The following is a 27,380-nucleotide window of genomic DNA, read 5'->3' on the forward strand; positions in this document are numbered from 1 at the left end:
ATTTTTTCCTATTTATATCATACCTCATTCCAAGAAGAATCTGAGGCAAAAACCGTGTGTGTGTCTGTCTGTGTTTTAATCAACCATAGTAAAAAATAAATCAATCTAGGAGAGATTTTCAATATCAACCCCACATCATCATCTACATAAAATAGATGGATGTCAAAATTTCTGAATCCATTATCTGATGTTAAGAGCTCAAAATCTAATCTAACTGGAGCCACTGAAGAAAACAAACTCGTTTAAGTGTTCTACCTTGCTCTTCAAAAATTAATAGGGACCTTACCTTGTATGGATCAAGTAAAAGTCACTGAACTTGCTAGGCAGGGAATATTTCTTCACCAATTCGTCTTCTACCACCCATGGTGCATTTTCACCAGTACCAGCCCGTAATGCGTTATGCCGTATAAAGTATCGAAGTATCTCCTTATTTGGTGGGCGTTCTGTACGAATCAAGCTGTCTGCTGGCACATTACTGATGATCTAGGTTAACAAATATAAATAACTTACCACTGGGGTTAAAAGCAATTAACCACTGAGAACAAAGATTTATGTTCTTTCCAGAAAAATAGTAACTCCCTCTATAAAACAGGGCTATAAACTAGATGAAAGAAAAATAATTTTCAGAAACAGAATGTTAAATTAAACACATCCCTAGGCAATTTATCTGTATGTATCAAAGACCTAAAACTGTGCATACCCACTGAACCAGCAATTCCTCTTGTTAAGAATTTAGAAATAAACGGACTGTCAACTGCTAATAAAAGGAAGGGGGGGGGAGGGAAAACTACATAAAGGTACATCAGTAAGGGATTCATTTTTTAAATTAAAATACATCCATACAATGAATGAATGCAACCATTATATGCATATAATATATACATGCATATAATTATGTATAATATATTACATATAATATATACAACCATAGGGGGAAAATGTTTCTCAATCAGGACGAATTTATCAGAATCGTCTAAGGTGCAGATTCTTGGCCCCCAAACTTACTGAATGAGAAGAATCTCTGGCAGTAGACGCTGGGAATCTAGATTTTTTAATAAAACCCCCTGATGACTATCATACACACTACAATCTGAAAATACTATTTTGGAAAAAAATTTAATGACATCACAGATGTTTACCATATAGTAAATGAAAAAAGCAATCCTCTCTTTTTTTCCCTCTAAAATTTTATTTTTAGGTAATCTCTATACCCAACATGGGACTCAAACTCATAACCCCAAGATCAAGTATCATACTTTACCAACTGAGCCAGCCAGTGCCCCGACTCCTATTTTCAAAAGTCACTTAAAAGCTGGGGCACCTGGGTGGCTCAGGTCCTGATCCCAGGGTTGTGGATGGAGCCCCGTGTTGGGCTCTGTGCTGAGCATGGAGGCTGTTCAAGATTCTCTTTCTCTCTCCCTCTGCCCCTTGCCCCTACTCAATGTTCTAAAAAAAACAAACAAGCTAACCACCATTAACCACATCTATATTCACCAAATATCATCTCTAAGCACAGGATTAGAAATATCTTTTACCCTTATTTGTATATTCTATCTTCCTCTATTTACTACACGTAAACAAAGCAATTTACATTCTTCACACTCATCAGTAAGAATACAAACAATAATCAGGGAAGTGGATGAGACTCCCTAGTGATAATATTTTAACTAGCAACCCTGCTGAAGGTGAAGAAACTTAGTGAAAAACTGTATTTAACATCCAATTTTCAAATATAAAGAAATCCTAACAATTTAGCAATGCCTTCACATCAACTATAAAACAAATGGAGTCAAAGTGTTGGGGGCGATCAGATGACTCAGTCAGAAGAACATTCGACTCTTATCTCAGGGTTGTAAGTTCAAGCCCCACGTTGGGTATAGAAATTACTTAAAATTAAAATCTTCAAAAAAAAAAAAAAGAGTCAAAATAGAATAAGACTTGTCAACTTTTTGAGGTGGGAAAAAAAATCCAACACTCTGAAGAGCCAAAAGAAGTGGGTTATACTCCTTCCCACGCTCCTTTACTAAATTAGGAACTTTGACAGAATTCTTCAACTTCTCAGGCCCTAGCTGTTCCTTCTATAAACAGTTGAACAGGAAGACAAATGTGCAGTTATCTTCCATATCCAGCAGCCCATCTTGCCTCTTTCTAAATACAAGATTTTACACATACAGGTTTACAAGTACCTGAAACTAATATGCCATATTTCATGGATTCTAAGACACTATCAATGAAAAAAACAGTGTTTTATATGCCACTAAGAAAACAATTCTTGCCAATTCATTTAAGCAATGTCCTGACTCTGGACATATTAAAAACATTCAAACCTTAGAATCAATAAAACTTAGCACTAAGTTATTTTAAGGGTATTTATTGTTTTAGATTATTAGCTTCACAGATACCTTGTAAAAGTGCTGATGAGAACTGACTTGGTTTCTGAGTTTATTACAAATTGCTTTATTTTTAACTGGGAAGAGCTATTTCCTGGAGAAAGTCCGTAACTGCTGCGAACTGATTCTTATTTTTCAAACTGAGTTTGAAACTCAAATGCAAATTATTCTTAGACCCTAATAATTCTTATTAAAAGAAAACAGTATGCTATCTCCTAGGGGAAAAAAATACAATTTAACTTAAGGTCATAATTACAAAGACTACAAAAGCCTAGAATTTACCGTAGAAACACATTCATTCACATTTTTCTGTAGCACATTTTCTCCGAGAAAACTGGCCCTATGATATTTTCTAAAATAGCATTTTCGACATTTAAGAGGTTTAATATAAAGTGCCAACTAACCTTATCTTCATTTTGTAATTTCACATCATATTTGTGAGGCAAAAATTTTGGTGGAGCCCATTTCCTTTCTCCTTTTTTTAATGAAGTAGGGAGTTTTCGTGGAGATCTACGTGCTCTGTCATCTAGTCAAATCAATAGAAAATTAGTGAAAAAAATACGTCTTTAATTTTATCCATTCATTTATTAATGATCTTATTGAACACCTACTCTGCACCAGGCACTGAGTGATGAGACACAAAGATGAATCATAAAGTCCTTACCTCAAGCAGATCAAGTCTGTGAGAGTCTACAAAACTTACAATATAATGTGGCAAAATACTGTAACAGAGATTGGGAAAAAAAAAAATACTATGAGAGCAGAGAGGAGCAACTCGAACTTGGTCTGGAAGACAGGCAAAGGAGAGGCCTAGAACGACTAGAACTTGTTCAGAGACTATAAGCCGTAAAATGAGTGAATATGATCTAGGCTACAGTAAAAACATCAGACTAAAGACACGGAGGAGCCAAATTATAAATTAACACTGTACACCTTTTTAAAAAAATTTTTAAATGTTTATTTTGAAAGAGGGAAAGTATAAGCGGGGGAAGGACAGAGATAGGGAGACAGGATCTGAAGCAGGTTCTGCGCTGACAGCAAAGAGCCCAATGTGGGGCCCAAACTCATAAACTGTGAGATCATGACCTGAACCGAAGTTGAACACTTAACCGAGTCACCCAGGTACACCCATTAATTTTTTTTTTTTAAGTAGGCTCCATGTCCAATGTCCAGCGAAGGGCTTGAACTCGAGACCCTAAGATCAAGAGTCACATGCTCTACCAACTGAGCCAGCAGCCAGGAGCCCTAACACTGTATACCCTTTAGAGACTGGAATTTGTCTCATGGGCACTAGGGAAACAAAGGATTTCTTGTCTAACTAACTAGATATACATTTTGAAAGATTACTAGTCTGAAAAAAACTGAGAAAGAAAATAACACTTTTGAAAGTTAGAAAATGAGTAAAATGGCAAGGTGAGACTGAAGAATGGGAAATCACAAGATGTAATACTAAACACCTGAATTAATGTAACTGGAATGGAGACTAAAAGAGTCAAGAGGTATTTAGAATACAAGACTTGGTAACCACCTAGATGTGGAAATGCTAACGGCTTCCAAGTTTTCTGCCTTAGGGACCAAGGAGACGACAATGTCATTAACTGAGTAAAAGAATGCTGAAAGACGAGCAGGATTCTTATTGACATGCCTTGGGAAGACAACATAAGCAAGACGATTAATTCAGCTTTAAAGGTGTTAAATTTGAACTGCTTGGGACATGCATGTGAAGACTAGATCTAAAGTTTAGGAGTTAAACTGATGTGGTCCTGGAAATCGTCAGCCTTTATACAGATTAAGAATTTAAACTGTGGACGGAATGAAATGTAACAGTACACTTCTGCAGAAAAATAAAAAGGCAGCAAGGGTGCCTGGGTGGCTCAGTAGGTCAAATGACCAACTCTTATTTTCGGCTCAGGTCACTATCTCATGGTTCATGAGTTTGAGCCCCATATTGGGCTCCTCACTGATAGCACAGAACCTGCTTGGGATTCTCTCTCCCATTCTCTCTCTCGGTCCATTTCCCAATCACAAAACAAATAAATAAACTTATTTCTCTCAAAATAAATAAATAAACTTAAAAAAAAAAAAAGGCAGCAGGCAGCTCTTCCTGCCCACAGGCTTTATCCCCGTACTTTAATAAAATCACCTTTTTGCACCAAAAAAAAAAAGGGGGGGAGCAGAAAATTCCTATGAAAAATAATTTAATGAGAAAAGGAGGTTAAAAAAAAACAAAACAGGAAAGTAGGGGTGCTTGGCTGGTTCAGTTGGAAAAGTATGTGACTCTTGATCTCAGGGTCATGAGTTCAAGTCCCATATTGGGTGCAAAAATTACTAAAAATAAAAATAAAACAGAAAAGTAGTTGGGAAACCTAAGAGACTATGGTACTAAATAAGCTGAAAGATATGAGAGTGACCAACAGTGTTAAATGGAACAGAAAAGTTAAAAAAAAAAAAAAAAAAAAAAGAAGAAATCAGTGAATTCTGCAATTAGGGGGTCACCTATAACCTTATTAGGAACAGTTTTAGGAATAAAGAGGCAGAAGTCACACTTATACATAACAGCGTAAGGAATAAACTCATGGTCAGAAAGCAGAGACAACATTCTCAACAATCTTACCTTGAATGAATTAAGACAGAAATAGAACAACAGGATCAAGGGAGGATAGTTTTTGTTTTTAGAAAATGGGACTTTATTTATAAGTTAAGAATGATTAGAAAAAGGGTTTAAAACATTCTATAGTAGAGTAATAAGTTTACCTATTCCTTGAAAAACTAGGAGGGAATGGAATTCAAAGAACAAGTATCTTCACCAATTGGAAAGACCACTCCCTTCTAAGATGGAGGAAGAATACAGAAATTGCTACCAGAGAGGTTAGGAACACAAAGCTGAAAAGTTCCTGCCCTAATACATTATTTCTGCCCCCCACAAAGTAAAAGGCAAGGTCACATGATGAGAACATATTTTTCATACTGGAATTTGCCTATCATATTTCTATGAAAATTCTAATCAATTTTTCCCTGAAGACATTCAGAGTACACGGTAACATTCTTTAGCTCACCTACGACGCGTAACAATATACTAGAAATGACATTATATCCCAATAATTAAAACCTGAACTAAGGCACAGGCTCTAAAAAATAGCCAAAGCCTAAAACCAGCAGTTCCTGGTACATGATGCTTAAGGTATAAAACTAACAACTGTAACACATCATTGGTATGCCAATGATTTGATTCTATAAGAAAAGAAGTGTTAGAAGACCTAACAGCCAACACTTAACCAAAACACTTATCCTCCTCAAATCTTAGGATCTGTGAAAAACACACATATTATAAACCTCCAGTATCAAAAAGGAGAAAAACTGAAAAACACAGACATTAGCATTCATAGTACACAGTGGAAAACAAAACTAAAGTATCAACAACTGCGGGGGAGGGGGACAGCTACACAACAATCTCAGAAGCAGCCTTGGGAGTAGGTAAGGACATCCCTCTAAAACCATCTGCACATATCCAAAACATCTGGAGACACAAAACAGAAGGCAGACGGTGGAACATTCTAATGGAACATTCTAACTCGAACTTTATGACAGTTAAATAATGAAGTAAAATTACTGGATCCTCTAACAGTCACAGAGAGGGGATCAGTATACACAAACCCTCTTGAGTAATCCTATTTTTGGAAAAAGGGACCCAAATAAATTATTTGGTTTATTTACACAAATTAAAAAAAAAAAAAAAAAAAAAAAGAAGGACTCAGAGGCTAAAAAGTCTCCCCGGTGAACAACATCTCTGTTTCTCAACTTTCAACACATCATGGTTAAGGTCTCCAGGCCCCTAAAATTTACTTTTAGAGTTTCACAATTCTGGCAATTCCTATCTGAGAGGGACCTGAATTTATGCAGATAAAATGAAATCTCTTAAAAGCACCGCAATGGCTTACAAAATGAAAAAAGAAAAAAAAAAAAGAGCGGGACCCTTGGGTGGCTCAGTCGGTTAAGTGTCTGACTTCAGCTCAGGTCATGATCTCATGGTTCAAGAGTTTGAGCCCGTCAGGCTCTGCACTGACAGCTCAGAGCCTGGAACCTGCTTCGGATTCTGTACCTCCCTCTCTCTCTGCCCCTCCCTGCTTGTGCGGATGGGCTCTCTCTCCCTCTCAAAAATAAACCAATATACAAGAAAGAGAGAGACAGAGAGAGAGAGAGAGACAGAGAGAGAGAGGGAGGGAAAGAGAGAGAGAGGGATAGAGGGAGAGAGAGAGAGAGAGAGAGAGAGAGAAAGAAAGAAAGAAAGAAAGAAAGAAAGAAAGAAAGAAAGAAAGAAAGAAAGAAAGAAAAGAGAAGAAAGAAAGGAAGGAAGGATGGATTCAAATTAGCTCCTCCTATTCCAATCGCCCCCCTTCCACGCATCCTAATGAATGTCCAACTTGGGAGAAAAGGAAAGCAAACTCTTTCCCATCCTGAGTAGGCAGGTATGTGCACACAGATTTCTAAGCAGCCAGAGGTAAGATTTCCCCCTGGTCTTAACTGTGTGGGGAGATTTAAATCTCAATTCCCTTAGTGGATATTTTAATTGTTTTCTGAATCATAAATGAACAAAAACATATCTATTTATCTATAAAACTTAATTACAAATTTAATTGTTAGAACTCCAAAGATTTATGGAGGATAAAATAAACACAGTAGCATAACTCACTAAGGAAAGCTAGCATCATACATACTAATACTCTCTCTCCTTCCTTCATCCTCTTTTACAATTGGCTCCTTCTTCTGATGATCCTGAGCAATTTGGCTAGAATTCTCTTTGTCACTTGAGGGAGAATCACAGGCACCGTCTGATTTCTTCTCAGTGGCCTCTTCATCCACTTTCTCCAAAGGATGAATCTTCACAATCCTCACCTTGAGCATTTTTTCCTTCCCAACCTATAAAGGAGACAAGAGAGAATCAAAGATAATAAAGAACCAAGAACCTAAAGATGTTTAGAATATATTATCCAATATATATCCCACTTCACCTGACAAAAAAATTCACTGAAAAAGTAGCCAAGTTGTGATTTTTTTTCCAACTTTGTTTCTCAGACTTCTAAACGGCAATAGGATACCTTAAAAAATAAAATGATCACAATCTAGTTCATAATTCATGTACCGATGTACTAAGGCTAAAAGGCCATCACTACACTAACCTGACATATGTGTAAACACAGCTCAAGAACTTCCATTTTGTTAAAAAATCAACTACGTAGGGGTGCCTGGCTGGCTCAGTCAGAATAGCATGCAACTCTTGATCCTGAGGTTGTGAGTTCCAACTCCACGTTGGGTGTAGAAATTACTTAAAAATAATATCTTTGATAAATATATAACTATACATACGAATATCCAATTATTTTAGAATCATCTGTTGAAAAGACTATCTTTTCTTCATTTAATCACCTAACTATCAAAAATGAGCAGCGTGTGTATACATGGATGGACGTATAGGAGTCTATTTCTGGATGCTATTGTGTCCCAATGAATCTATTAGTCTATATTTACAACAATTTCATACCACCTTAATACTTGAAAATAAGGCTCAAAATCAGACAGTATTATACCTCTAACTTGGTTGTTCTTTGTCAAAGGTCTTTGCATTTTCACATGAATTTTACAATCAGCTTGACAGTTCCCATAAAAAAGCTTCTGGGATTTTTTTAAATAATTTTTTAATTTGAGTATAGTTGAAAAGCTGCTAGGATTTTATAGCATTTGTGGTGTATCTACACATCACTTTGGGAAGAACTGCCATTTTAACAATACTGAGTTTTCTGACCCATGAAGACAGTATCTCTCTCCATCATTTAAGATCTTGTTTAATTTCTCTCAGAAACATTTTATAATTTTTAGTGTCTAGGTCTTGTATGCCTCTTGTCAGATTTACTCCTAGAGCACAGCATATTTTTGATGTTATCATAAATGGTACTGATCTTTCTAAATTTCAATTTCCAATTGCATGTTGCTAACAGTGGTTTTCATATTATTTACCCTATATCCTGCTACCCTGCTAAACTCCCTTGTTAGTTCTAAGAGGTTTTATGGGAGATTCCAGATTTTCTACATGGACAATCATGCTGTCTACACATAAAGATAACTATACTTCTTCCTTTACAATTTAGATGCCCTTTATTTCCTTTTCTTGACATACAACTAGCTAGAACCTCAAATACAATGTTAAATGGAGTGGGAGAGCAAGCATTCAGTCTTTTACCATTAGGTATAATGCTAGCTGGTGACTAATCTGTAAATATCCTGTATCAGGTTGAAGAAATTTCTTTCTTTTTTTTTTAGGTTGAAGAAATTTCTATTTGCAGTTTGCTATAAGTTTTTATTAGGAACTAATGTCGGACTTTGTTGAATGCTTTCTTTGTGTAAACTGGAGATGACCATATAGTTTTTCTTGGTTGTTCTTAACTGAATTATAAATTTAAAAGAGCCCAAATGTCCATCAACAGATGAATGGATAAAGATGTGGTACATAAATATATACAATGGAGTACTACTCAGCAATCAAAAAGAATGAAATCTTGCCATTTATGACAATGTGGATGGAACCAGAGGGTATCATGCTAAGCAAAATTAGAGAAAGACAAGTATCGTATGACTTCACTCATATGAGGAATTTAAGATACGAAACAGATGAACATAAGGGGAAGGGAAGCAAAACTAACATAAAAAACAGGGAGGGGGACAAAACATAAAAGACTCTTAAATATAAAGAACAGAGGGTTACTAGAAGGATTGTGGGAGGAGGGTGGACTAAATGGGTAAGGGGCATTAAGGAATCTACTCCTGAAATCATTGTTGCACTACGTGCTAACAAACGTGGATGTCAATTTACAAATATGTTTTAAAAAAGAATTATACAGGGGCGCCTGGGTGGCTCAGTCGGTTAAGCGGCCGACTTCGGCCCAGGTCATGATCTCGCGGTCCATGAGTTCGAGCCCCGCGTCGGGCTCTGTGCTGACAGCTCAGAGCCTGGAGCCTGTTTCAGATTCTATGTCTCCCTCTTTCTGACCCTCCCCCGTTCTTGCTTTGTCTCTCTCTGTCTCAAAAATAAATAAACGCTAAAAAATAAAAAAGAATTATACATAAATTTATAACAACTTTGCATTTGGAGGATTAACCCCACTGGGTAATGATGAATTATCCTTCTCCTAAGGAAGTGTTGCATTTCATTTGCTAAAATTTTGATTAGAAAATTTTCCATCTATGGGTACCTGGGTAGCTCAGTCAGTTGAGCTTCTAACTCTTGATTTTGCCTCAGAAAATTTTCCATCTATGGGTACCTGGGTAGCTCAGTCAGTTGAGCTTCTAACTCTTGATTTTGCCTCAGGTCATGATCCCAGGGTTGCGTGACCAAGCCCTGAGCTGGGTTCTGTGCTGAACGTGGAACCTGCTTGGGATTTTCTCTCTCCTTCTCTCTCTCTCTCTCCCCTCTGCCCCTCTCCCGATTGTGGTCTCTCTCTTGCTCTCTAAAAATAAAAACAATAAAAATAGGAGTGCCTGGGTGATTCAGTCAGTTAAGCATCCAACTTCAGCTCAGGTCATGATCTCACAGTTCATGGGTGGGAGCCCCACGTCAGCCTCTGTGCTGATAGCTCAGAACCTGGAGTCTGCTTCAGATTCTGTGTCTCCCTCTCTCTCTGCCCCATCTCCACTTGCACTCTCTCTCAAAAATAAACATTAAAAAAAAATTTTTTTAATAAAAATAAAATAAAGAAATTTTGCATCTATGTTCACACAGGAGTTTTGTGAACACAGAATTTTTTTTTGCCTTAGTCCATAGTTTTTTCTTATAATGTGTTTATATGGTCTTAGTATTGGGGTAATACTGACCTCATACAATAATGTGCAAAGAATTCCCTCCTCCCTCCGCTCTTCTATTTTCTGGAAACGTCCGGATAGAATTGGTGCTATTTCTTCCTTAAATGTTTGGTAGAACTCACCAATGAAGACATTTGGGCCTGGAGTTTTGCCAGATAATTTTAACTACAAACTCATTTTCTTTAATAGATATAGGACTTAAGGTTTTTATTTCTTGCTGAATGCATTTTGGTAGTATCTTTCAAGGAATTTGTCCATTTAAGTTGTCAAATTTATTGGCATAAAGATGCTCCTAACATTCTCTTATAATCCTGTCAATATATGTAGACTGTAGTGACATCATCTAATTCCTCACATTGGTTAATTTGTATCCTCTCTTTTTTTCCTGAGAGTTTGGCTAGAGGTTTATCAATTTTACTGATCTTTTCAAATTACCAGCTTTTGGTTGCACGACTTTCCTGTTTTCTATTTTACTGATTTTCACTTTGATCTAAACTTATTAAATCTTTTCTTCTTGTTTTCTTTGAATTTGAAAGCTCTTCTTTTTCTTAATTTCTTAAGGTAGAAGTCAATGATTTGAGAACTTTCTGTTTGTTTAAAGTTGCTTGTTGTTTAGTGCTATACATTTCTCCTAAGCCCTACCATAAGCAACATCTCACAAATTCTAATATATTGTGTTTTCATTGTTTTTTTTTAATGTTTATTTATTTTGAGAGAGAGAGAGACGCACATCCAAGCGGGGAGCGGGAGGGAGAGTGGGAGAGGGGAAGAGAGAGAGAGAGAATTTCCCAAGCATGCTTGATCTCAGGAACCGTGAGATCATCACCTGAGTCAAATGCTTAACCAACTGAGTCACCCAGATGCCTTCATTCACATTCAGTTCAAAACATTTTCTAATTTCCCTTTTGATTTTCCCTTAACTCTGAGTAAGTTAAAGGTATGTTATTTAGTTTCCCAATTATTTGTAATTTCCAATTATTTGAAGTTTCCAGATAACTATTATTGATTTCTAATGTAATTCCATTTTCATCACAGTATATTCTCTGTGGGACTTGAATCCTTTTCAATTTATTTTATGGCCCAGAGTATGATCCACCTTGGTAAACTATACATTTGAGAGGAATGTCTCTTCTGTAGTTATCAGGTAGAGTATTTTATAAATGGTAATTAAGTCACATTGGTTGATAATGCTAACTCAAGTCTTCCATATTCTTGCTGACTTTCTGTCTCCATTTTCTATCAGTTACTGAGGAGAGGTGTTGAAAACTCCAACCATAACTATGATATCTATTTCTTCTTACAGCTCTATCCATTTTTGTTTCATATATCTTGAAAATCTCATTAGTAAATGCATAAACATTAAAGGCTGCTGTGTCTTCTTAAAAAACTGACCCCTCTCATTATGAAATATTTAACTAAAATTCAAATTAAAAAAAAAAAAAAAATGTAGGGGCACCTGGGTGGCTCAGTCTGTTAAGTGTTCAACTTCAGCTCAGGTCATGATCTCGCAGTTAGTTCTTGAGTTCAAGCCCCGCATCGGGCTCTGTGCTGACAGCTCAGAGCCTGGAGCCTGCTTCAGATTCTGTGTCTCCCTCTCTCTCTGCCCACCCTTGCTCACACACTCTCTCTCTCCCAAAAATAAACACTAAAAAAAAAAAAAAAAATTAAAAAAAATTTTACCTATGGCAATACTTTTTGCCCTGAAATCTACTTTGTCTTATATTTACATAGCCATTCCAGATTTCTTTCCTTTTGTGAGAGAGAGAAAGAACACACACACACACAAGCAGGGAAGGAGGGGCAGAGGGAGAGGTAGAAAGAATCTCAAACAGGCTCCAAGCCCAACACAGAGCTCCACACCGGGCTCAATCTCAATCTCACAATTGTGAGATAACGACCTGAGCCAAAATCAAGAGTTGGATGCTCAACCTACTGAGCCACCCAGGCACCTTGCCATTCCAGAATTCTTTTTTTTTTTTTTAAGTTTATGTATTTACTCTGAGAGAGAGTTGGGGGAAGGGGAAGAGAGAGAGGGAGAGAGGGACAATCCCAGGCAGGTTCCACACTCTCAGTGCAGAGCCCAATGCAGCGCTTGGACTCACAAACCATGAGATCATGACCTGAGCTGAAGTCAGCTTAAGTGACTGAGCCACCCAGGTGACCCCAGATTTCTTTTAATGTTAAGATGATACCTCTTTCTCCATCTTTTTACCATTATCCTATTTGCATCGTATAGGCACCATATAATTGCATCTTGCTTTTTTATCCAATCTGGCAATTTCTATCTTTTAACTTAAATGTTTAGATCATTTATATTAAATAATTACAAATACCACTAGGCATAGTTGCTTTCTATTCAGCATCATGAAAACTAAAAAAATTGTGCTCTTTAAAAGACACTGTTAAGAGAATCAAAACACAAGCCTCAACGGGCGACTGGGTGGCTCAGTAGGTTGAGTGTCTGACTTTTGGGTCAGGTCATGATCTCATGATCCATGAGTTTGAGCCCCATGTCAGGCTCTGTGCTGACAGCTCAGAGCCTGGAGCCTGCTTCGAGTTCTGTGTCTTCCTCTCTCTCTGCCCCTCCCCTGCTTGCACTCTCTCTCTCTCAAAAAAATAAACATTAAAAAACAAAAAACATAAAACACAAGCCCTAGTGGGGAGCAAATAAAGAACTTGTATCCAGATCTAATAAAGAACTTGTATCCAGAATAAAAAAGTCTCAAAACTCAAAAACAAGAGAACAATCCAATTTAAAAATGGACAAAGATTTTTTTTAATTTTTTTTTTAATTTTTATTTATTTTTGAGACAGAGAGAGACAGAGCATGAATGGGGGAGGGTCGGAGAGAGAGGGAGACACAGAATCTGAAACAGGCTCCAGGCTCTGAGCTTTCAGCACAGAGCCCGACGTGGGGCTTGAACTCACGGACCGTGAAATCATGACCTGAGCCGAAGTCGGACGCTTAACCGACTGAGCCACCCTGGCGCCCCAAAATGGACATTTGAACAGACACTTCATCGAAAGAAATATATATAAAAGGATAGCAACAAAATTATGAGAAGATCTTCGACATTATTAGTTATTAAAATGATATTCGGGGACACCTAAGTGGCTCAGTCAGTTAAGCATCCAACTCTTGATTTTACCTCAGGTCAGGATCTCAGTTTTGTGAATTCAAGCCCTGTATTGGGCTCCGTGCTGACAGTGCAAAGCCTGCTTGGAATTCTCTGCCTCCCTCTCTCTCTGCTCCTCCTCACTCCCGCTCTCTCTCTCTCAAAAGTAAAATAAACATTTAAAAACACCAACAAAAAAAGGTATCTAAGAAAAAAATCCTTGGTCAAAAGGTATGTGCACATTCAATTGTCTTCAATAATGTTGAAGTGTTTATCAAAATAGTTCCACATTCTTGTCAAAACTTGGCATTATTTTTACTTTTTCTTATTTACTAATCTGATATGTATAAAATGGTCCTGCTATGCTTTTTACTTGATTTCTTGGATCACTATGTTTTCATACGTTTTATGGGCATACAGATCTCCCCAATTTTAATTTCTCTCTCCCCCTTTGTCAAACTTTGCCTCTTTCACCTTCCAGATGTGTACAGCATATTTTCCTCGTGCCACTCCAAATCTGTCTCCATTCTGGTCTACCTTGCTCTGGGCTTATACAGGCTGATCTTTGTGGCCTACATCAAAGGGCTCCCTTGTCCTCTAGATTTTGGTGAGTTCAACCCACGGGAAACAAGAGCAGAAAATCAGATAGTGGAAGAAAAGTGATGTCGGGGTATTTACGCCCATCTCCCTGTGAAATGGGTCACACCTTACTACCGAAATACTCTTCTCTTCCACAACTACATTACTCTCTTCTTGTTCCAGTACCCACTCCCTCCTGTTTCTTACAATTTTCTTACAATGCTTATATAAGCATTTTCTCACTCTGAATACAGTCGTAAGTTCACAACCAAGAGGCACCAAAGCTAAGGACAAAACCAATACACTGAGAAGCCCAAAGCAGAAAGGCAGAAAGATACAAAGCATAGTTCCTTGACAATATTTCCCAACCTCTACGCCACATCTGGTGTCACCCACCTCTAAGACTTACATGAGATAACCAAATGTTTTCACTGCCTAAACCAATGCTATACTACTCAATGCTATCCACAGAGTATCATCATCATACCCTAGAGCTTGTTAGAAATGCATACTTTTAGGGCCTATCCTAGACCTTCTGAACCAAACTATCAGGGGATGGCACCCAAGAATGTATATTCAGAAGTCCTTTAAGTGATTCTATTTAGGCTAAAGCTTGAGAAGTACTGGGCACTGCTAGTTAGCTACTTCATTACATACAGACGAAATCACTCTTAACTGAAACATCAATATCAACAAGTTTTGTTTTGTTTTTAATTTTCTTTTTTGAGTGATCTCTACACCCAATGTGGGGCCTGAACTCACAACCCCGAGATCAAGAGTCACATGCTCCACCGACTGAGCCAGCCAAGCGCCTCTGAACACACTATTTAAATATCTGAGTGAGTGAATGAGTGAGGAAGGGAGAGAGGGAAGGAAGAAAAGAAAACAAAAGAAAAGAAAAGAAAAGAAAAGAGAGAAGAAAGAAAGAAAGAAAGAAAGGAAGGAAGGAAGGAAGATATTTGAGCCTATTTACTACTTCAATATTTCTGTGCATATTCTGCAAGACATTATGGTAAAGCAACCAGCCTAGTGTCCACTATATATATTTAACAAATGTTAGTTCCCTTACTCCTGAATCTTACTTTAAGCTTTCAAAGGATTATACAGGGATTGCTTTAGTTTTAGGTTATTATCACTTTAGTAATAGTTATCCTTGTGCTATTTGGGCTACAAAATTAAAAAACAAATATAGCAGGGGTGCCTGGGTGGCTCAGTCAGTTAAGCATCCGACTTCGGCTCAGGTCATGATCTCACAGTTCATGAGTTAGAGTCCCTCATCAGGCTCTGTGCAGTCAGCAAAGAGCCTGGAGACTGCTTCAGATTGTCTCTCCCTCTCTCTCTGCCCCTCCCATGCTCCTGCTCGGTCTCTCTCTCTCAAATAAAAACAAAAAAAATTTTTAAAAACAAAAAAAACAACAACAAAAAACAAATTTAGCAGAGAAAGAAAAAAGTCAACTTGCTCACTATTGTAGTGAAATGACATTCTTTGCTTTTGGTACCACAGATTTGGATTAAACATCTGAAAGTCTTTGAAACAAAGTATGAAAAAATTACACAACCAAAAAAAGTCAAGAGAGCAGTTATCAAAAAGGGCTAAAACAAGGAAAACAAGGATGCAGCAGTACACAGTGTAACAATTTTTGTAATATTAACATAATGTTAAATATTCCCAACAATGATTATGGTTCTAAAATTTGGCCCTTATAATATCTGACACTAAGCAAAGCAAACTTCAAATATAACACAATTTTGCACACAGAAATGTACTCTATAATCTATACTAGAAGCTCTAATCCTTACATATGGTTATGGAGTCAAATTGTACCAAAAAAGGGGGGAGCAGGTACTTACCTCAAAATCACACTCTTCTCCCACAGCATATTTGGTCATGATCTCCAACCAAGCAGTATCTACTAACTTCTCTAGAGAGGCTGTGTTATGGTGAACCATTTCCAGAACAAGTTTCTCGTACCAGGCAGGGAATTCTTCCTTCAAACTAAACAAACACATTATTAGTTACCAAGAAAATGCAGAAAAACCTATCTAGAGAATTAATTCAAGTTAATTCAAACATTTCTTGGGGCGCCTGGGTGGCTCAGTCGGTTGAGCATCTGACTTCAGCTCAGGTCACAATCTCGCGGTCCACGAGTTCGAGCCCCGCGTCGGGCTCTGGGCTGATGGCTCGGAGCCTGGAGCCTGCTTCCGATTCTGGGTCTCCCTCTCTCTCTGCCCCTCCCCCATTCATGCTGTCTCTCTCTGTCTCAAAAATAAATAAACGTTAAAAAAAAAAAAAAAAACATTTCTTTAGCAAAGCTAAGTGAGGCACTGGGGAACACAAAGATTAAAAACCATGTGGCACACAGGACAAAGAAGGAACTAGTAAAGAACTCTGTCAGATGGACCTATCCAGGTTAATTTTCTCATCTGGAAAATAAGAGTAACAGGCACATCATCAGTAAGGCTGAACATTTTCCCATTTGTTTTTATAGTAGACTTCCCTTTTCAGGTATGAATTATTTATTCATACCCTTTGCCCATTTTTTGTTAGAAGACTGTAACTTGAGTCTATTTGTGTTACACCTTCATCAAGAAAATGCTTCCCTATGCATTCATTCAGTTAGTACCCACAATGCCTCAGGAGGGGGTATAGAATTTTGATTTTATGAGTAAGGAAAATAAATCAGGAAGGACTGGAACCATGACTTGAACTCCAAAGCTCTTGCAAAAGTGAAACAATTAAGTGCTACTTTCTACTTATTAAACTCACGAACATGCCCAGTATAAGCAAGGAAAGAGTGCAATGTGCATTCATGCACAGCTGACAGCCTAGGTTTCTACTCTTTTGGAAAGCAGTTTGACAATTATCAAAAGTGTCAACTTGGGGCGCCTGGGTGGCTCAGTCGGTTAAGCGTCCAACTTCAGCTTCATGATCTCACACTCCATGGGTTCGAGCCCCGCGTCAGGACCTGTGCTAACAGCTCAGAGCCTGGAGCCTGCTTCAGATTCTGTGTCTCCCTCTCTCTCTCTGCCCCTCCCCTGCTCATGCTCTGTCTCTCTCACTCTCAAAAATGAATAAATGTTAAAAAAAATTTTTTTTTTAAAGTGTCAACATGTGCACAAAGATGGTCATTGCTGGATTCTTCATGATAGCAGAAAATGGGAAGCAATCTAAATGGAAACTCATTAAGATCTCCAGTTCTGGGGGCGCCTGGGTGGCTCAGTCGGTTGGGCGTCCGACTTCGGCTCAGGTCATGATCTCACGGTCCGTGAGTTCGAGCCCCGCGTCGGGCTCTGTGCTGACAGCTCCAAGCCTGGAGCCTGTTTCAGATTCTGTGTCCCCCTCTCTCTCTGACCCTCCCCGTTCATGCTCTGTCTCAAAAATAAACAAACATTAAAAAAAAAAAAGATTTAAGATCTGCAGTTCTGGCCAGATCAATTAATATTTGTGTTGCAAGGCAAAGAAGGACCAGGCATGAGAACATTCGTACACATCCAAGTATTAGGCTTACTATCATCATATTCCCACTCTGTTCATAACTAAAAATGTTCCTCCAACTGACTGCTAGATTTAAAATCTCTTACCATACTGCCTTAAAATTTACCTCAGTTATATCTGCTTTTCCCCAGTCCCAATCAATAAGCTTCTAGTCTCCCTGCCTTTGTTAAGGCTTTTACCTTTGTCCTCTCCCCACCATCCTCCCTCCCAGCTTAATCATCCTCCAAAGATGTCCTCAGACTTCCTTAACTCCATGAGGCCTTTCCTGGCCCCTATAAATGCTTATTAATAAGCCTCCCAGTCACCAAGCTTTTTAAAACTTCATTGTCCACAGCTACTTCTGGGGAGTGAGGATGGACGATGATGTTCAGATTCTTTTACTAACTCTGTAGTGTTTACATACTTAAACAAGTATGCATTACTTTTATAAACCAAAAAAAAAAAAAAAAAGATTTCTTCTTGAATAAAAATTGCATAATCATACTTTTTCAGTAATCCCTCTCATCATTCTCTATATTCTGTTCACTATCAAATCACATAAAACATTCCCCCATCTGTGTTCTTTAGAACTTCACTCTGCTGTAATGGCTTCTAAGATCAAGTAAGTTTGAGATCCACAAGGTTAAACCAAGCTACAGTTTCTTTACTGGAGGTCTTCTGAAAATCTTAAATACCCTAAGTATTATGACTTTTCAAGAAGTTTGTAGCAGTTTTCCAAAGTTATGGCCCAAAACCCTCTTTTCAGGAAGGATTACAGACTCCAACTCATTATTTCTATTCCCAATAAGGCCATCACTCTCTACCTGAATACCATCCTAGCAAGCCCACATCAACTTCCCACCTGCTTTTCCTTCTTGAACTCTTCCTACACAGTTCCCAGATTAATCTCAAAGCCTAAACATCAATCACCAAAACCATCCCATGTTTCTCTCCTGTTCAAAAATTACTGCTGGGGCGCCTGGGTGGCGCAGTCGGTTAAGCGTCCGACTTCAGCCAGGTCACGATCTCGCGGTCCGGGAGTTCGAGCCCTGCGTCAGGCTCTGGGCTGATGGCTCAGAGCCTGGAGCCTGTTTCCGATTCTGTGTCTCCCTCTCTCTCTGCCCCTCCCCCGTTCATGCTCTGTCTCTCTCTGTCCCAAAAATAAATAAACGTTGAAAAAAAAAAATTAAAAAAAAAAAATTACTGCTGTCCTCCTATTGTTCACAGAATTAAATACGAATAGCTCATCTTGTCTTCCATAATCTGGTACAAACTATTTTTCAAGTGTTACCTTCCTCATAGAGCCACATGAAGTTTTCCCTAACAATTCCAGGTTAGTCTCTACCCTCTAAATTCCCACTGCCTCTTTGTGTGGAGGAAAGCAATTTATTTATATTTTGAAACTGAATTCTCTTATTACTCCTAACAGTTTTTTATGGATTCTCTTTGGATTTTTCCCAAAGAGTAACAATAACTGATTTCCTCTTCAGTACTCTTCATACTCTTTGTTGTAGGTTAATGGTTACTATCTTTTATTTACATATAATTTTCACACACACAACTTTTTGTCTCAAAAAGATACCCAGAGAAGGCAACATTATCTCTATTTGCAAAAAGCAAACAGTAAGTGCTCATATAGTGCAGAGGATAGTGTCTCAGCACTGTAACCAATTCAAGAATAAGTAAAATATGAGACCTGCCCTCAAGAAGTCCACAAGCTAGGAAGGGGAAAAAAATACTTTCAAACAGAGACGGAGGCAAACCATAAGACACTCTTGAATACAGAGAACAAACTGCGGGTTGATGAGGGGCACAGGGGCAGGAAAAATGGTAATGGCACTGAGGAGGGCACTTGTGGGATGAGCACCGGATGTACGTGATGAATCATGGGAATCTACTCACAAGGCCAAGAGCACACTGTACACACTGTATGTTGGCTGACTTGACAATAAATTGTATTTAAAAAATAATAATAAATAAATAAAAAGATTTTCTTCTTAAAGTCCACAAGCTACTGTAGGGGTCAGCAAAACCCCAAGGGCCAAATTCAGCCAACCACCGGTTTTTGTAAATAAAATTTTCTTTTATTTACAGCCATTCACATTCATTTACATTTTACCTATAGCTGTTTTCACTGTACAATGTCACAGACAAATAGCTGACAGAGACCCTAAAATATTTACTAAGTGACACTTTACAGATAAAGTTGCACAACTCCTGGTCTAGTACACTAAACAAGACACATATGTAATTAACACTAATCCAGGGATGCCTGAGTGACTCAGTCAGCAAAGCATCCAACTTTGGCTCAGGTCATAATCTCACGGTTCGTGGGTTCAAACCCCGCATCAGGCTCTGTGCGGACACCTCGGAGACTGGAGCCTGCTTTGGATTCTGTGTCTCCCTCTCTCTCTGCCCCTCCCCCTCTCGCACTCAGTCTCTCTCTCTCTCTCTCTCTCTCTCTCTCTCTCTCTCTCTCAAATAAATAAACATTAAAAAACAATTTTTTTTTAGGGGGGGCCTGGGTGGCTCAGTTGGTTAAGCAGCTGCATGACTCGGCTCAGGTCACGATCTCACTCACAGCTCTTGGGTTCGAGCCTCGCATTGGGCTCTCTGCTGTCAGCACAGAGCCCACTTCAGATAGATCCTTGGTCTCCCTCTCTCTCTCAAAAATAAACAAACATTTAAAAACAATTTCTTTTATGGGGCGCCTGGGTGGCGCAGTCGGTTAAGCGTCCGACTTCAGCCAGGTCACGATCTCGCGGTCCGTGAGTTCGAGCCCCGCGTCGGGCTCTGGGCTGATGGCTCAGAGCCTGGAGCCTGTTTCCGATTCTGTGTCTCCCTCTCTCTCTGCCCCTCCCCCGTTCATGCTCTGTCTCTCTCTGTCCCAAAAATAAATAAACGTTGAAATAAATAAATAAATAAATAAATAAATAAAAACAATTTCTTTTAAAGTAATAACACTAACCCAAAATGGAACAATGTAAGTGACCAAGCAAAGAAGAAACAGGCACCAGATTAACAGACTCAACTAATTATTAGTCAGTGATGGAGCCACTACTAGAACTAGGTCTTAACTGAACCTCGTGTCATTACACCAGCAAAAAAGCAGAACAGTATTAGATTACTAAACTGTATGCTCTCTGCTTATCTGCTACCAACAGAAGTCAATGAAAAGTCCACAGAAAAAGTTTCTATTCCCAATTCCCGAAAGAGTTCTGTTTTATCATCACCCCTAGTTTCCATGTATCTTTTGCAAGCTCCTACTGCCCAAATTCTGAGTGTTTTCTCTGAGAGAATACCCACATGAGTAGGCACTTTCAACATACACAAGTGTTTTAAGTTTACGTATTTATTTTGAGAGAGAGAGAGGAGAGAGAGCAGGGGCGGGGCAGAGAGAGAGGGAAATACAATCCAGAGTAGGCTCTGTACTGTCAGTGCAGAGCCCAATGCAGGGCTTGAACTCACGAGCCATGAAATCATGACCTGAACCAAAATCAGGAGTCGGATGCTTAACCGACTGACCCACTCAGGCACCCCAAACTGTGAACTTTTTTTTTGATAGCCACTGTAAAGACTGTCCTGAATTTCAAATGACCACAAAATAAAGAAAATTTTCTCATTTGCTGCCCCTGTATTACTTCCAAATTGTGTCAGCTTCCTTTGCTTAGAACATTTCCAGAATATTTACAAGGTAAAAGTATAGAGCAAGAACACTTAAAAGCCTGGTAAATACCCTAAATAAGTGTACATACAACGATATATTCCACGTACTTTGTTACCAGCAAAATGCCACTAGGCAAAGGCACTCAGATACCAATACATTATACTAATGTATTCTAATGTATGCCCATAAATTTAAATACAAATATTGCTTTACTGTTAATATTCCCTCTTTCCCAATAATTTGAAGATGGTGCTAGAAGGGCAATGCTTCTATTACTTACAGTTCAGCAACTTCCTGTTCCTCCTCCCAGGCCTCCTTGTGTGTTAGCTGACTGCTTCCGGTACTCTTACAGGTCCAAATGCGCTCACTGTACCTTTCCAGGCGGGCCTCATACTCTCTGTTAGCAGTCGCTCAGGAAAATAATAATCAAGCAACTGAGAAAACTCATCCACATCCACAAATTACTTACACAGAAAAAAGTCTATAATATGGCAACCTTTCTATATTGTACAGCGTAAGGTAAAATTGAAATCACAGTTTTCAAGTGGCAAATCCAAACAAAATTATTAAAGCCAAAGTATGATTCAAATGTTTTGTCATGTTTTTGTTTTACAAATAAAACATTACCATTTTAGTACAAATGTGATTTATTCAATTCACCTGTTTCAGATTCCCACAGCACTAAAAATTTGTAAGACAAAGTAAAGGTAAATTAAACACAAGTTGTAAGGAATAAGAATGCAAGGTACGTGGAATTGTTACCTAACTTAGATGGTCAGCAAGTTTAAGAATCTTCCATAGAAAGAGGAGAGGACTACCCCAGTCTCACAGGCAATTTGAATAGCCCTGTATACCAGCTAATGATCCACTTACTATAAGCTTCCAGCCTACTTTGGAAACACCTGTTGAGTTTAAAAAATAAATTCCATAAAGCCCTAAAAATAATTTCGATATCATATTTATCCAGCCTTTATGTTGCCTCCAATAATACTACACTCACAAGTCATTTACCAGACATTGTTCGGTCTTTGTAAGGCAGATGGAGGAAGAAAACATCCTACAAGTTAGTGCCATATAAATGGTAACTTTCCACATCGTCCCAACTGGAATTCACTATCAGCCAGACACATTCAAATTCAAATGACGAGTTAACTAATTTATTTTATGCACAGCAACAGATGCTACCCAAAAAAATAAACTGACACCACAACTAGAGAATTAGCTGCCAATCTCTGTACTTTCCAAGTGACACTTTTTATAGTAGTTGAAATAAAAGTATTTAAGCAGCTCCCTCTGTAATACTACCTCACAACTCAACAAGTAATTCATTTTAAATATACAGAGATTCTTTGAAATCAGTGCAAAGATAGATGCAGGGACAAATGCATAGATAACCCAAAATATTAGTTTTAGCCAATAGTATGAGCACCTTCCCTTACTGTAGCATTCTCTGGATCTGCCAAAAACAAAACAGTTTAAGTCTATTTTCCTCACCAGAGAGGTAATACTAATATTTAAATGATTAAACAAAATAGAGTACCAGTAAAAACCAGGAGTCAAGCTTCCATATAAAGCTATACAAATTCAATCTCACTGAAAATTTATAAAAATGTATAGAGAAAAAAGGAAATAGCATGACTTCCAAAGTGACATTATCATAACTAATCAATAAGATAAATTATTATGTTTCTGTCTGTTTGCACGGGGAGGGGGGAGGTGAATCATGACAGGAAGAATCAGGGGCGCCAGAGTGATTCAGTCAGTTAAGCGACTTGATTTCGGCTCAGTTGATTTCGGTTCTCACGGTTGATGAGTTTGAACCCCACATCGAGCTCTGCGTGGACTGCGGAGGCTGCTTGGGAGTCTGCCTCCCTCTCTCTCAAAATAAATAAAAATTAAATTTAAAAAAAAGAATCAGAAAGTGGATTTATTAAAGCATTTAAAGAGCTTGATAACATTCTAATACATTAGTTATACCGAAGAAAATCACTGTGTAATCAGAGAGAATGTGAGATAAAACAAATAGATCTTAAAGATTAAGTTTCTGTTATTAGCTGTTATTTTTAAAAGTAGGAGTCACGTGCCCAGTGATTCTCCTTTGATCTAGACCTATGCAGCCAACATACAACTCGGGTATCACCTAGATGCTCAAATCCAACTTTTTCTAAACTCTTCTTTTTACCCCCTTCCCTTCCCTCCCCTCCTAAACTTGCTCCTTAGCAATTATTCCCAATCTCTCTTAACGGCCCTTGTGTACAAGTCAGAAATGAGGGAAGCATACTCAGCTCTCCAATCCCTAATTGCAACCACTTAGGTTTTTCTCAGTTCAGTCCTTCCTCTTCCACAACAGAGCCATTATTTAAATTCAGCCTCTGATCCTCCCTTCCCACCTAGCCATAACAGTTTTAAACATTTTAATTGACCTCACCGGTAATCCTCCTCAGGCCCTTTGTGCTTCTCACCCAAACATCCTTTTACTCAATCTTATTTGTTTTTAAACCCAGTTCTACAGCTTACTTTAAAATCTCATTTGCCCTCAGGCCCCTGAAATGCAAATACGTTCGCACTGGGAAGTAATCCTCTGGCTCCCACATTACTGAAAACCACTCCACCAATCAAGATTTTGTTGAGCTTTACTTAGTGGTTTTTATTCTTTCTTTTTTTTTTTTTTTTTAAGTTTATTTTTGAGAGAGAGACACAGACCACGAGCAGGAGAGGGGCAGAGATAGAAGGAGACACAGAAACCGAAGCAGGCTCCAGGCTCCGAGCTGTCAGCACAGAGCCCAATGCGGGGCTCAAACCCCCAACCAACCTTAAGATCACGACCTGAGACGAAGTCGGTCGCTTAACAGACTGAGCCACCCAGGTACTCCTATTAAGAAGAAAAAAAGGGGGAAACTTTTTTTCTCAAATGATACATATTTAAATATTAAATTTTTTTGCTGATTATAGTTTTTCAAACAATACAAGACCCTTCTACCTGGATACACGGCTTTCCCACCATCCTTTGAAAATCACTATCAACATAACATTCTCATTCGCGGTGGCAGTATCAATGCCCATAACTTCAATTACTATCTACATGCTAATAATTTCTAGCACCCAAACTAAACTTCCTACCTTCACCCCCCATTCCCAGTCAAAACAAAAAGAAAAAAACACCAGATCCTCTTCCAGCGTTCTCTATTATCAGAGTATGACCAACTAACCAAGTGATAACCAAAATACAATCCTTGATTCCTCCCCAATCAATTACCAAATGCTGTCAAATCTACCAAATTTATTTCTGTAATCTATTGTACTTCTCAAGGACTAGTACATTTGTTCAGATCACCATTACCTATTGCCTCGTTTATTTCGTAACTGCCTCACTAGTCTCAGGGCTAGATTCTCAACACTGCAGCCACAGTGAGCTTTCAACCTACAAGCCTGCTTCCATCCTGATTGAATTTTTTTTCAAAGTTTATTTACTTTAAGAGAGAGAGAGAGAGAGAGAGAGAGAGAGGGAGGGGGCAGAGAGAGGGAAAGAATTTCAAGCAGCGCAGAGCCTGATGCAGGACCTGATCCCATGAATCATCACGACCTGACACAAATCGAGTCAAAAGACAAAAGAGTCAAAAGATGCTCAACCAACTTAACCACCCAAGCGCCTCCTGCTCCAATTTTTGAACAGCCTCCAATATATTTAAGGCAGAATCCAAACTCCTCAGCCTATCTCCCAAGGACTTATATGGTCCAGCCCCTTTGTGTATCTCACCACTAAGCAACTCTATCTCAATTCCCATTTCTTCACTCTAGCTATATAAAACTTCTTTCCATTAAAATTTAAGAATCTTCAAGTTCACAAACTCTTCTCTTCTTGATCTATCTACCCTAATCATACTCTAGATATGAACTTAAAAGTGACTTTCCCCTGAAACATTCCCTGAACCCTGAAGCATAGGAGACTGTATTATTTACAAATATTCACCTCCCTTCCATAAAAGGATTCTACATCTCCACCCTCTGCCCTGTGGCTCGCAATGCCTCCTATGAAGAGTAATGCCCATTCCCTCCCCACTGATGGTAGCCTCGGTCACATGCCTTGTTTTGACCAACAGATGAAAAACATGACAGATGCCACTTCCAAGAAACTCAAAAAGCCACCACAGTATCCTCCAGATCTTTCTGCCACCAGAGGGGAGCCTGGGTGGCTCAGTCGGTTGAGTACCCAACTCTTGATTCTCAGCTCACGTCATGATCCCAGAGTTGTGGAATTGAGCCATGTGCATCAGGCTCTGCACTGAGCAAGGAGCCTGCTTCAGTTTCTCTCTCTCTGGGGGTGCCTGGGTGGCTCAGTCGGTTAAGCTGGAAAACATTTAATTACTTGTGGCTCACATTATATTTCTATTGGACAGCACCGTCTACCTAAGATTCACATCTAGGAATGCATGCCCTCTGACAATACGTGAAAAATTTAACTAGTAATCTACGATTAATTCCGAAAATCAAAAACTTAAAGTCCTACAACCCAACATAGGATATTTTTAAGTTTATGTAACTCTGCTCTGGTTGTTACTTTGTCTTATGTTAAGAGAAAGAGAAAAAAATTAAAAAGAAGAGAAAAAAGCCCATTAGAAGGATACTGAGTCAGCTGCCTCTAAATCCTATTTCAGATTTTAGGTTACCAAAATAAGTCACTTACTCTCAAATAACTACTCAGAGCAAATGCCAATTGAGGTTTTTATGTTCCAGCCACTGTTGCACATATAATTGCAGACAAAATGTCAAAGCAATTCTCCAAAGGTTGTGTAAGTTATAAATGACAAGATATTCTCAAATCCTATATATCTCATTATGCATCTACTTTTTCATGAGTTCAAGAGCTACCTCCTCACAATATGCTGCTTCATTGTTCTCTTTAGCCTTCTTTCAATAAAAGTACTTGATAGCCTGAAAGGAAGTGGCCCAGAAAAGTACGGAGGTTAAATAAGCATAACTATAACCCTAAGAGTTCTAAGTGAAATGACAAAGCACCAGCTCCAGATTTGCTTTTTATCCTATTTTCTGTCTCTGGAACAGTCTGTCATCAAGTTAAAGGCAATTCTAATCTAGTTGAATTTCTCACTCTTAAGAAATTAAATTATAAAAGCCAACCTAAGAAATCATTATTCCAACTGTCCAATAAAATCCTGGCTTGCAACTACAATTTAACTCCAGCTCTTACAACTTGGCTGTAGTCACTCTTGCCTAGAGCCTGATTAACTATGTTCTAATAGCCCCTCCTCATTATACCATCTAAAAGCTCTCATAGGGGCGTCTGGGTGACTCAGTCGGCTAAGCTTCTGACTTCAAGGGCTCAGGTCACGATCTCACAATTTGTGGGGCTCATAGGTTCTAGCCCCCCTCCCCGCCACAGACTCTGTGCTGACAGCCCAGAGCCTGTCTCCCTCTCTCTGCCCCTCCCCCATCACGCTGCCTCTTTGTCTCTCAAAAATAAGTAAACATTAAGAAAAGAAAAAAATAAAATAAAAGCTCTCATATATTAATATTACAAGGTTATGAAGTAGATGTTCCCAAGCTTTACAAAGCAGGACAGTAAAGCAATACAACAAACATATTACCCTCAGCAGGCTGCTTGTAGCTTCAGTTTCTCTTTAAAACCCATCTTGACTTACTCACTGTATTATCCTATTGCCAGATAATAACATCAAGAACTGATTCTGATCATCTTTCCAAGGAAGATCTAGTGTATTGCCTTAGTATTAACCTAGGAAGTAACGTCCCATAGATTCAAACCTATAACACAAAAAACGTAATCATCAATATATAAAACCTAGTCATTAAACGTGTGCATCATTCACAACTACCACTGGAAGTTTAATGAAGAGGTACAATAAAGCCTTCAAGAACATACCATCACTTAAAGCTTTAAGTCAATAAAATGTTATACTGATTTGCTATTGCATATACATGCAATCAAAAGGCAGGTATTAGGAGAAAATTAAAGATCAAATCCTATTAAAAACATAATTGTAAATATTAAGAACTGGAAACAGTATACTTTAAATGCAGCTGTTAACCAACCACATACCTGTTCTCTATGAAATCACTAAAAGCCTAATAAAGAAATAGACCAACCTGCCAACCACACAGCACAATTGTTTAAAACCATCCTCAAAGAGCTTCCACTTGTAGAAATTCCCATGCAAGCAATTTCCCCCTCAATATGCAATGCAATGTAAGGACTCCTTTGTTAAAGGGGTTGGTTCTACATACTGGTATAGGAAATACTTAAAATGAAGAATTTTTAAAAATACCTA

General features: G+C 38.4%; 1 protein-coding gene across 1 annotated transcript in view; it reads right to left on the minus strand.

Moving 5' to 3' along the window:
• The window catches only part of BAZ1B (bromodomain adjacent to zinc finger domain 1B), a 73,046-nt gene that overhangs the window by 43,191 nt on the left and 2,475 nt on the right, over window positions 1–27,380 (minus strand). Inside the window, 6 exon segments of the mRNA XM_043559848.1 lie at window positions 287–303; window positions 306–483; window positions 2,795–2,916; window positions 7,106–7,307; window positions 15,788–15,932; window positions 21,359–21,475. Coding sequence (XP_043415783.1) covers window positions 287–303; window positions 306–483; window positions 2,795–2,916; window positions 7,106–7,307; window positions 15,788–15,932; window positions 21,359–21,475 — 781 coding nt within the window.

This window comes from Prionailurus bengalensis, chromosome E3 (genome assembly GCF_016509475.1).
Source record: "Prionailurus bengalensis isolate Pbe53 chromosome E3, Fcat_Pben_1.1_paternal_pri, whole genome shotgun sequence".
Classification (NCBI taxonomy): domain Eukaryota; kingdom Metazoa; phylum Chordata; class Mammalia; order Carnivora; family Felidae; genus Prionailurus; species Prionailurus bengalensis.